Here is a 12,259-nt window from a genome sequence, read left to right as displayed (position 1 = left end):
GGCCACCCGGTGCCACCCCACCATGGTGACAGTCCCCATGACAGTGACGGTCCCCACCACGGTGCTGCTGCTTTCGAGCTCCTCGCCCGGGGAGATGAGGCCGGAGGGATGATGCCACCCTGGAGGGATTTTTGGGGGGGTAACTCCCCACTCCGTGGGTTTGGGCACTTGGGAGATGCCCGGGGGTGCCGGGGCCACTCACTGCAGGACGCGCAGCCCCTCGCAGAGCAGGCGCACGCTGCTGTCACCCAGCGTGCCGTCGCCCGGCTCCAGCCGCGCCAGGCTCCCAGCCAATCAGCATGCAGGGACCACACCCACTGATCCCACAGCCATTCATCCCTGAAGGACCACACCCTCCCACCCTCCAGCCAATCAGCATGAAGGGACCACACCACCCATACCACAACCATTCATTATGCAGGGACCACACCCTCCCACCTTCCCAGCCAATCAGTGTGGAGGGACCTCACCCACCCGTCCCACAGCCAATCAGTGTGGAGGGACCACACCCACTGATCCCACAGCCATTCATCATGAAGGGACCACACCCTCCCATCCTCCCAGCCAGTCAGTGTGGAGGGACCACACGAACCCATCCCACAGCCAATCAGCATGGAGGGACCACATCCACTGATCCCACAGCCATTCATCACTGAGGGGCCACACCCTCCCACCCTCGCAGCCAATCAGCATGAAGGGACCACACCACCCATACCACAACCATTCATTATGCAGGGACCACACCCTCCCACCTTCCCAGCCAATCAGTGTGGAGGGACCTCACCCACCCATCCCACAGCCAATCAGTGTGGAGGGACCACACCCACTGATCCCACAGCCATTCATCACTGAGGGGCCACGCCCTCCCACCCTCCCAGCCAATCAGCGTGGAGGGACCACACCCACCCGCGGTCAATGGGCCCCCTGCCTCCCTCCGGCCCTGCTGCTGCTCCTCCCCAGGCCATGCTCCCTGCAGCTCCCGTCCCCGCCGGTTCGGGTGCCCCCACCCGCACCCCCAGGCAGCCGCGGGGGCCAGGCCCCGGCCCACGCGCCCTCCCCACGCTGGCAGTGGCACCGCGGTGTCGGCTCAGCGCCGGTCTCTTACCGGAGCGTCCGCAGGTCACTGCCCGGCTGCCGCAGCACCCGGCAAAGCGGGTGGATGGGGAAGCGCAGCTCCTCCTGCCGCCACTCCACGAGGGGACGGGGACGGCCGCTGGCTCCCGAGGCATGGGGGCTGCGGGGGAACAGAGCCCCGGGGGGCACAGGCAGCGCTCACCGGCAGCGGGACCTCCCGGCTTCGACGCCGGCGCAAAATCCCCCAAGCAGAGCTCGCCACCAGCTCTCCTCTTGAGGGACCTCCGTGGCTTTGGAGACGTAGAGGATCACGAGCGTTACTGCTGGAGGTAGCCTGCTCTGGAGCAAAGCTCGAGGTCTAATTAAAATTTCAGCACCAACCATCTCCCCTTTGCATGTAAGAAGGGGGAGGCAAAGCCAGACCTGGCTGCGGAGGGGCCTGCGCAGGCTGGAGAAGCTGAGCCGAGACGCTCCGTCTCCATCAATCCCACTGCACGCAGCGGGTGGAGGAGCCCACGTGGTCTTTGTTCTCCCCAGGAATAAGTAAAATCCTCCGCTGAGGGACTAAACCCCCAGGGTGAGGACAAGCCGGCGTTTGGGTAGGAGGAGCTGAAATGCCTTTAAAACCACCCTTTGGGGTGGAGAAGGTGCAACCTTTGCGATTTTGGGTCGTTAGAGCAGAGAGGGGCAGCACTCACCGAGGCGCTGTCATGGCCAGCCGGGATCCTGCTGGTTGAAGGAGCATCCCCGGAGCGTGACGCAGCCCAGCCCACTGCCTGATGCAGAAGGAAAGGGCCATTTGGTCGTACAGGGTCAGCTTGGTGTCCTCCAAGTCTATGTCGGTGAGATGACCCAATGCGCTTTGTGCGAAGCTTTTCTCGTTCATCTCAAACAAAAAGTGGAAAGTGTCCAACTCCGAAACCTTCGGCACTTGGCTGGGATGGGAGATGCCTCTGTGCCTCCCCTGAAGCCACCTCAACATATCTTCCCTGGCTCGCGGTGAAATTCTGCACCTGATTGTTTCGTCTGCATACTCAATTGATTTCTGGCTTACCAGACCAAACAGGAACCACACCGTTAAGTTCAAATCCTTCCTGGACTTGGTATAGCTTTCTAATAACATATTGACGGCCTTTGTGAGAGCCCCTGAGTCGCCGGCCGTTTCCTCATCGTCCTCCAGAACCTAAAACATGGCCCCGAAGATCTCCTGGAGGTGCAGGTGGGCGAAGCTGTACACGTTCCCATGGCCTGCGTCTTTCTTTGAGATCTTCTCGCTGAGGAAGAGGGGGAGGAGGTCTGGCTGGTCCAAGCCACGGTCCTTGATTTCCTTCTCCTCAAAGAGAACCTTGTGCTTCCAGACACCGTTGGCAGCCAAGGAGCAAAGCTTGCGTAGGAACTGCTGGAGGTCCTGCAGGTTGTCCCTGCCTCTGCACCGCATTAACTGGGAGAGGTAAGACACGCTCATCTGCGTGGTGCCCTTAGAGCACTCGAGGAGGTTTTTCTTCTTGTAAAGCTCTTGTTCAAGGACGGTGCAGATGGTCCAGCTCATGACTGGGATGACGCACAAGCTGTAGAGGATCTCATTGCCTCTGGCAAACCTGAAGGCCGCGTCAGCTTTACTGTTGTTCTGAAAATACCTGTGGAAATATTCCTCCCTCATGGCTGCTGAAAATCCCAGTATTTCTGCGTAATACTCACCCTTCAGGCTTCGTCCCAGGCTTTGAAGAGCCATTGGCCTCGTGGTGATGAGCAAGGAGGACTCGGGGAGAACAGTCCTCTTCAGCAGGCTCATCAGGGTGCTTTCCAGCAGCTTCACTTCCCCGGGGTCAGAGGTCAGCTCATCTTCGGGCTGAACCAAGGAAAATCCCAGGGCCTCAAAGCCGTCAAAAATGAACAGGATCTTCTTCGGGTCATCCAGGATCTTCCCAGCCGGCGTTCACCTGTGAGGGCAGCACTTTGAGACCAGGTCTGCCACGCTCGCTTCCTTGGTAAAGGCAATGTCTTTGCAGTCGATGCAGAAGATGTAGTCAAACTGCACATATTGGGTCCCTTCCACCCACTCCACCATCACCTTCCTGACCGTCATCGTCTTCCCCATCCCCGGGGCCCCCACCAGCCCCACGACCCGCGGTGTTTGCCCATCTCCGTCGGGTTTAAACAGCGTCTGCGTGGTGACGGTGGTGGTGGCTGGTCCGTTGTTGGTGTCGGCACATCCACGGCTGGAACCCATGGCTTCATGTTCGCCTCCACGCTTGCTCCGAGGCTTCCTGGCGATGGTCAGGGTGGTGTAGCGGCTGCTGACGGACAGGTTCTCCCCGAGACAGGCGTTCACTTCTTTGTCCCGGAAGAACTCCCGGACCACGTGCTCTCTGTATTTCCGCTTGTACTCTGCGATGGTGAGAAGCAGAGTCAGTCCCAAGCACAGCCAGATGCCCGAGGAGCTCCTAAGCAGCCCAACCGCGCTCCTGACACACCAGCAGGATGCTCGTTTCAACGCTCAGGGCTTTCCTCAGCCTGGCAGAGGCAATAAGGACACAGCCTGTGAGAATTTAGGGCCTTTGGTAAGTTGGAGGGGTCCTTCTGCTATCCCCGGTTCCCCCATCATTCTGATCCATCAACACCTGTTTTAAACACCCCGCAATCCTCATCCACCCTGGGAGTAAATTCAACCGCCTGGGGCCACCTGCAGCTTCCGTCCCCCTCTGCTCGTGCCCCTGGGCCCAAAGGCACCGTCCCTGGGCTCCCGGGGATGCCTCCGGCTCCGAAGCGTGACCAAACTTGAGCTCTGCAGAGATGTCCTCAATCCCCATCCTGGGAGGGAAGGATCTGCCCAGCTGCCTGCCAAGCGGTGCCGAGGGCGGAAGGGTCTCCTCAAGGAGAAGAGGGAGCCCAGCAGCAAGCAGAGAGAGCAAGAGGAGAGGTCGCTCCAGCCCCCGCACTGGTAGGACCACAGCGGGACAGCTTCGTGTTTCCAGGCTCCCTGGGAAGCCGAAACCTGGTCTTACCGACTTCCACCTGTCTCCAGGGTCACTTAAGGGGAAAAAAGAGACAAAGAAAAGCAAAATGTAGCCTGGCTTCCCACCTTTCACCTGCCCATCCAGGAGTTTCTCAGCCAGGTCTCTCTGGTTCATCTCTTCGAGCAGCCCGATCGCGATGTCCATCGCGGTGTCTTCGCTGTAGGTCGTGCCCATGCAGCTGACAAGCGCGCAAGGGTGGGCGGCCTTCGCCAGCGAATCCTTGGGGATATTCCATCCTCCTTCCACGTGAACCTCCGATAACTTCGTCTTAAACTCCTGGAAGTCTTTCGGTGCGAGACCTTGCAGCGCTCGTAGGAGGACGGCTAATGAATGCTCTTCCCCTGCCATCACGGGAGGTCACCTGAAAATACCAACGGTTAGAAGTCACAGCTACATCGTGGTGAGAGGTTTTGGAGCCGGGTGCCAAGTTTGTCCCGTACAGTCCGGTTCTTCCTGTGCTGGAAGGGCTGGGGACGGTCACCCCAGCGTGGCCAGGTCACCAGGGCTGCGGGCGCTGCAGGATCCTGCACCGTGGGGATGTCCCCCCCGGGACGGGAGCACTGGAAAGAGGAAAAACAACACCCAAAAAAGCATCCCTGGGGGTTTGTAACCAGACTGGGAGCTGCAGCCCCTCGGGGCAGAGTCCCCCCGGCCGCGAGGACAGCGCGGTCCCCACGGCCCCGGCCACGCTGTCCCTCGGCGCAGCGTGGCCGGCTGTGCCGTGATGTACTCACCGCAGCGCCGGGGCAGCGGGATGGCAGGGCACTGCCGGGAAGACTCGGATGCTGCCTGAGATCCCCGTCCCGCAGGCAGGCAGGGTTCCGGTTTCGAATGGCAGCCCGGCGTCTGGCACACGCTTCTCCCTTCCGCGCGACGGGGCAGCGTCAGAGCCGAAGGACCCCCAGAATCCAGCTCAAGAGGAAGGTGATGTTTTTGGGGGAGAAAAGGCAGCTTTAGGAAAGCGCACCGATGCTCGCAGGTGCCGCAGACCCTCTTGTGCCTCTCACCTCCCCGGTGCCGGCAGCTCACCCTCCTCCTAACAACACGTCATGGTTTCGGCTGAAAAACCACCGAGGCCCTGAATTTCTACGCCCTCCAGAGCAACCGCGCTTTGCTCGGGGTCCCCAAACCAATTCTGAACTTTGCCTTGGTAAGAAAAGTCACGGAGCCTCCTCCTCCTCCTCCTCCCTTTTCGGGGCTCCTGATTTCTGGTATCACTCTTCTCCTCCCCATTTCCAGTCTCCCATGTCTTTAGGAGACGAGCACCATCCCGCGGCTCTCCAGGACCAGATCCAGCTGGAATTATTTCCTGTAAATTCAGGAAACCAGAGGGAAGCTGCAGGAATTAATACCTGCTGCAGCTTTCACCCTGGAGCAAGGGGGACCTCCAAGGGGACCCCAGCACAGGCAACACGGAGCTAAATTTCAATGCTTGCAAAAGCAGAGTAGGATAAAGAAATTAAAAATACCTGCGAGAAACAGAGAGTTAGACCAGGAGCTGTCAGAGGAGGAGGATTATGGGGGTCATATGTATGAACGTGAACAGAAAAAGGAACTGGGAGCAGCAGTCACTGCCCACCCTGGGGCCCCCGAGACCACAAACCGAAGCCCAGCTGTGGACTGGTGCGTGGCCACTTCTAGAAATGTCTTTGAGCTTTGGATCGAATGGAGATGAAATAGCTCAGCGCTGAGAGCTTGTGCTGCCCCGGTCTTTGCTCCGACACGCGCTCAGGGATCAGCACGCGCCCTGCTTGCTGAGCACGCTGAGCCATGCTGCCCAGCAGATCGGTAAGAGGTCAGCAGCACGAAGATGGATCCAGAAACTGGGAGAACACGGGGAAGGATTTTCCGAACCAACAGGGAATTGCTAAGGCACCATCAGGACGCGACCTCGTATCGCAGCAGCCCTGCGCTGGTGGGACACGGGCGACGCGTCGCAGGAACTCGCTGCCCCTGGGAGACGGAGCGTGGACTCTGCTTAGATTTTTATGGTGAGATTTTTGTGTCGGTAATACAGAGACGAGAAAAAAGGCCGTTACAGAGGGTGAACGGACAGATGGAAGCTTTGATGGAGACGGTAAAGGATAATGGAAAGGGCAGCCCAGGAGGACGGCAGAAAAGCCCGCTGCGTAAAATCCATTGCCCAAGCTGAGCCAGCGGGACCTTCTGCTCCCCCACGCAGATACCCACGTCCTAAGGAAGCTGCGATGCCCGGAGTGAAATCATTAAGGGTTATTTTAAACAAAGCATTTATTGAGAAATGACAAAGCCATGTAATTTTCCACTGTGGCCCGTTAGGACGGCTGGTGGAAAATCCTGGCAAACGCCGGTGGAGTCCTGCCAAGGCAACGCGTTCCCCATGGGAACAGCTCCTGCTTGCCCGCGGTTATTGCTAAGCTACCAGAAAACAACAAGTGGGTTCCAGTTATAGATCCAACCGCTTCTTCGCCATCCTGCTGACTGAAGAATCAATTTGCAGGTTTGCTTCTGGAGAGAGGGAATAAACCCTTGCCCAGGCACCGCCGGGGCTTCACAACGCACCCGCGGGCACAGGCTCACGTCAGCAACCCCCTCAAACTGCTGTCTCCAGAGGGCAAAGAAAAACCATCTTCCGTGGGTGATAACCCAGGGAGTGGAGCTATTGAAGAGGTGAGAGGTATCCAAGTGTTGAATTTAGTTGGATTGGAAGTGGACACCCTTAGTGCAAGCTGGGGTGAACCACTGGGAACGACGGCTGGCAAGCCTGGAGGGCCACTGGGTACAAGTGGGATTCAAGCTTTGCGTGGACTACAGGCTTCTCCCGATCTTCTGCTGAGAACAGCATCAGCACGATTTCATTTCTGACAGGAGCACGACCATATCTTCGCTGGCATCTGCAGACAGTTGTGGAAATCACTGACTGAAGACTCTGGAGTGGAGCTGGAGCTTGGGACATGATGATGCCCCGACTCAAGCGGAAAGAAGCTGCTCTAAGACCCCCTGCACTAAAATGACCGGTACTGGGAAAACACCTTTCAACCGGAGTTTCCCCATCCGCTGGTTCTAGCGGAGCAGAAAAACGGTTACAGCGGGTGCCAGCAGCACATGAACTGTGTCTGCTTCAGGGTCTGGACCCAAAACTCCCCCGCAGCCTGGGCTGGGATGGCCTTTGGGGCTTTCACGCTCGAAGTCCCACCTACTCATACCCCTCCCAGGTTTTAGGGACATCCAGCGTGCCATCTACATGACTGCCGCCAGGCGTTGACGTTAGTGGATAGGAAAGGTGCCGCACAGACCTGACAAGGAGCAGATCGCTGCTGCCCGAGCTGGACGAGGTGCAGCCTGCACTCTTGAGAACAAATCCGATTGCAATGACTGGGTATGGGTGCAAGCGTTTTTTTTAAAGAACCCAGCGATAAACCAAAGGTACGCTTCATCAATGAGATCACCAGCTAAAAATAGTCCTCTGTGCTGATATTAGTAGAGCAGGAGAGCAAATAGTGGGGAAACTATTAAAAAAAAAAATCACTCCAAATAGAGCCCAGGCTATTACAGACATTGTTAACAGACAAACTCTCTGAGCCGAACCCATCGCATGTCTCTGTGGACAGTGGTTGCTTTAATAAAGAAATAAAATACTGGAGGTATGGCTGGAGAAGGTGACAGAAAGCGTGAAGGGAGATGAAGAAAATGAGCTTTCTCTTACAAGCTCAGAGAGACAGCGGGAAGAAAACAGCTGTAATGCATGGTAAAGTACATGGGAAGCCTGAAAACGGCATTGAGAAACAGCTGAACAAGCCAGGAGATCAACTGACGGAGTTTGCTGTGGTCTCGAGGCACGGGGAGGTCTGCAGCTTCCTTGCTGGACTGGTGAGGATGACCTGCTGCTTGTGGATGACCAACGGAGACGGGGAACAGCTATCCGCAGGGCAGGACCTGCGTGGGAAGGCAACTGCCCGGCCTCAGCTGCCAGATTTTGCCCATCTGAAGCTTTATTTTCTTTCTATTTAACCACAGTAGCCAGTAATTCCTGCAGTAGGATTTTTTTGGTGATTAAATATCTAACCTGTGCCCTGTCGTGGACTCGCTTAGCTCAGTCTAACACCTTAAAGCAATAACAATAAGTCAGGATCCAAGAATAAAAACTGTTACAGCTCTCAAGGGAAGCTGCGGAGTTACAGCTCTCGAGAGCTGGATCCACCCAGGCTGGGGACTCAAAGCTAAAGTGCTGCAAAAACGGTCTAAAATTGTAATAACCCAATAACCACGGTGAGTTTATTCACTTACAGGCTCAGCCTTGCAGGACAGCAGCTCGCGGAGAAGCAGCTAGACCTGGTGAGAGACGCTGGACCCGTAACCGTCCCTTACGCCAGCAGGTAAATACAGGGGGAGAAAATGGAACCCTAGCAGTATTTGATTAGTTAAAGCCTGAAAGAATAAAGTGTCTATATGTAAAATATATAAATATATCAAGTATAATATTGCTGATGCTGAAGGCAAACATTTTCTCTGACTGGAACTTTTAAGCGGAGGTGAACATATACCATCACTGCCGGGTTATGGGGAGGTGCATGGAAAAACTTTTTAAAAGTTTTATAGAAATACTATAATAATATATTTCTATAATATAGAAGTACTGCTCTGTACCTCTTCATGCACTGTGCTCTACAGTTATTTGCATTTCTGCAAAATTTTCTTGGTGATAGTTGCAATCTACTACAGAGCTGGAATGCCTGTAGGTGAATATTCTAATTGCAGAGCTAACTGCAATAACTAATAACTAATAACTAATAACTAATGGTGTGGACGCTGAGTGAGAGTTCCCAGCGCCACAAATCCATGTTGCCGGGAGGAGAGCATCAGAAGAGCCTCTGCTGGGCGAGGCGGTGGGCCCAGGCTCTGCGGGTGCGGACGAGGGGTGAGCCCTGCGGGGTCTGCGCTGGGTGAGGGGATGGACCAGACCGGGGGAGTTCGGTTGGGAGATGGAGCCGGAGGCAGGACTGGGAACAAAGCCACAGCACGGATTTAAAGTCCACGCAGGAGACAAGACCAGCACCAAGGCTGTAGCATGGACCTAAGATCCTTCCTGGAGTCAAGACCAGAGAAAGGCGACTCAATCAGCGACTGAGTGCCCAGGGCTGGGCTTAATTACAGACCAGGGCTGACGGCAGCGGGTGGGGAGGCTCCAGGCCAGGCTGGTCAGGGCTTGGAGGCTATGAATAGCCCCTCAGGGGCAGCTGGGCTGGGGTTTGCACTGCAGGGGCTGCCTGGGCAGGGTGCTGAGCCAGGCAGCACTTCCCACCTTGGCTGGTCCAGCAAGCCACTCCACCAAGAGAGATGACCTTCATCCTGCTCCCCAGCCATGCAGAGGTGAGGAAGGAGAAGCGGCTGCTGCCCGAAGAGCTGCGGGTTTTTGCTGCTGTGTAGCCTTTGCCTCCCTCTCCAGCCGTGGGTGGGTTGGAGCTGGGGCTGTAGGAGAGCAGAGATGCTCCCCTGATGCCCAGGGATGAAATGGAGGTGAGTCCACTCGGTGACCTGCTCTCCTGCTTTTTGTGCTCCAGTTTATGAACAGGGTACCTGCTTTGGTTAGGGGGGGTTAACCTGCGCCGAGGAGCAGATGGGGGCTGGGGGACTGGGGCTGAGGCACACGGGGGCTTTGCAGCTGGGGCTGTCGATGGCCTGTGGCTTGCCCAGGGCTCGCCTTCGAGCCAGGCAGGCTGGAAAGGGGTGCGTTTAGCAAAGCTGGCTTTGAGGGACGCTGGGAAAGGATGTTTTAAGGCAGCTGGGGAGTTCAAGGAGGGGGAAAAACCGGCTCCTCGTCGCCAGCACCTTGGCAGCTGGTTGCAGAGGGTGCAGCCGCCGTGGCAAGGCTTGCGGGGTCACTGCTGGGTGGCTCCTGCTGCGAGGACGTGGGACATGGAGGCCAGCGGGCTTTGCCAGGGGCAGGGCAGAGCTGCCGGGGGGCTGGTTCCACCGAAACGATGTTCGTTTGGGGTTTCACAGACCCCACCATGGCCTGAGCTGTATCCATCTATCTCGCAGCCTGCCATCGTCCTGTCCCTCCTTGCGGGACCTCGAACAAACCTGGGAACAACAGTTTCTCCCTAAAAGCGCAGGGCACCCCGCGTTGCTTCCCCAGATGCTGCTGCCACCGAGCTCTCCCAGCAGGGCTTGCAGGGTCCCCCCAGGAGCCAGGGCGCTTGGCACCCCTGCCAACTCATCCCGGGGTACGCTGCGAGCCGAGAGGGAGGAGGGAAAAACAGCAGCGTGGTTTCTAAAGGCTTCCCCTCTCCGTCTGACCTTGAAGGTGTCCTCACCTTGCTGTGGCTGGAGCTGAATCGCTGCTTGCCGGGGCTGTGCTGGCGCTCGGCTCTCTCCCACGCTGCGTGCGGGGGGGATGTGACCCGCTTGCTGCAGGGGACCCTCCCCGCGCTTGGTGCCAGGGGATTTCTGGGTGCTGCTGAGCTCTGACGCAGCTTTCCCGGCTTCTCCCTCTATCTGCAGTGTGGAGGGGGTGAGGCTTTACTGGTTTTACAGCTCCTTTCCTTTGCTTCCCTTTACAGCTCCTTTCCTTTGCTTCCCTTTTTCGTAGATTGGTAAAAATATTTTTAAAATTCAAAAACCTGAGTCATATAATACGGATTCAGAAAGTCTAAGGCATACGAATGCATCGTGTGGGGCTGTTTGCCTCCGAAGGCAGAGGCTGCGTGCGTGAATGCAAGGAAACTGCAGCTGGAAGCCCCTGGCCTCAGCTCATCCAGGCTCTGGCGCCCGGAGCCAGCGATTCCCGCTTGCGGGAGGCTCCCTCCTCCCTCCCGCCGTGGCGAGGGGACGTGCAGGGGCCGAGGGTGCTTCTGCCCGACGCAGAAGTGGCGAAAAGGCTTCACGAGTCCTGGGAGCAGCGGTTTGGGTGTTGCTCCTTGTGTTAAATCCCAGGTTTTCGCAGGCTTGGCAGAACCTTAGCCCCTCTCTGCTGCTGTCGATAGGTGATGTTGGCGTAGGTGAGATGCACGCTGGCTTGGCTCTTGTGGGCAGTTTGGCAGAGCTGGAGGGGGTCAAGGAAGAAAATACTGATTTTTCTCTGCAGTTTCTGCCCTATTCCACTGAGTATGTTCGTGGCTGAGCTGTCACTTGGCTGCTGTTTATGGGAGGGAGGAAAACACCGTGGCCACCAAAGTACAGGGAGTTCGTCTGTGACTGACAAAGTTGGGTTCTCACGGATTTCTGAGTATAATCTGAAGATGTCTATACTTTCTGCAAAATTGCATGAAGCTGGTCAGCGGGTGCCAAGTAACCGTAGGAGGAAGATGGGCATGCATCACACAGCCCTTATTTCTGGGAAAACTGGGCTAAAAGAGCTCTAGACAGCCCCACGACCTGGCTGCAGTTTGGGGTACGAGCAGGCTCTGACCCGAGCGGTGTGAATTCGAGCGCTGTGCCCGGCTGGAGGAGGTGAGGCCATGGCAGGGAGGGCTCAGTGCTGTCCACCACCGCGCTGCGAAGCGCCGGAGCGGCTGAGGAGCAGGCTGGGTGTCTGGCACAGCAAGGCTGGGTGTCTGACAGCGCTCCGCAGCGGGACCCGGGCTGCGTGCCCGGCTCGGAGCTTGGTCTCCCTCCCAGACCTTGCAGAGCTTCTGCAAGGGGAGTCAGACCCCAGCCTGCTGGGACAAGGTGGGGTCTGGGGAGAAGGGGAGCAGAACTGGCACAAAACGACCTGAAGGCACGGCATTTTAGCTTCCTCCTTCTGCTGCGCAGAGCGTCTCCTTGGTAAAACAGATTGCAGCCCCGTAACTCCCTGCTGGGGGACGGTCACACTCAGAAATTGCTTATCCTGGTGGGGGGGAGCCCCGTACTCCTTTTTTCTCTTGTCTGCACAGAAGCATCCCGATTTATGAGGCTGGCCCCCTCCCATTTTCCCCAGTGCCTTCCCCTCCTTTGGGGCTGTGTTCACCGCAAACCCAGGCAAGCGAGCGGAGCAGGCGGGGGGCTCAGCACTGCAGGGCCAGCCCCGAACCGCCGAGCCAGCAAGACACAGCTCAGCCCCAAATAACAGGGGATGTGGGGATGGAGCTGCCCTGCCTTAACCACCCTGCTGGTCCCCCCCCACCCCCCCAAAGTCCCAGCCCTTCCCTCCGGATTGGAGTGCTGTCTGTGTTCCCCCCCCCCACTCTCCATCTTTATGCGGACTG

The 12,259-nt window shown here is 57.3% G+C and overlaps 1 protein-coding gene across 1 annotated transcript; it reads right to left on the bottom strand.

Moving 5' to 3' along the window:
* Positions 1-1,438: 1,438 nt before the first annotated feature.
* Positions 1,439-10,819, bottom strand: LOC104333297 (NACHT, LRR and PYD domains-containing protein 3-like). Its single transcript, XM_075425445.1, is given in 5 exon segments — positions 1,439-1,834; positions 1,836-3,462; positions 4,157-4,452; positions 4,826-5,003; positions 10,388-10,819. Coding segments are annotated over 3 exon segments (1,962 nt in total). The 5' UTR covers positions 4,440-4,452; positions 4,826-5,003; positions 10,388-10,819; the 3' UTR covers positions 1,439-1,782.
* Between the last annotated feature and the right edge of the window lie 1,440 nt (positions 10,820-12,259).

Source organism: Opisthocomus hoazin, chromosome 7 (assembly GCF_030867145.1).
Source record: "Opisthocomus hoazin isolate bOpiHoa1 chromosome 7, bOpiHoa1.hap1, whole genome shotgun sequence".
NCBI lineage: Eukaryota > Metazoa > Chordata > Aves > Opisthocomiformes > Opisthocomidae > Opisthocomus > Opisthocomus hoazin.
This window is presented reverse-complemented; position numbering and strand designations above follow the sequence as displayed.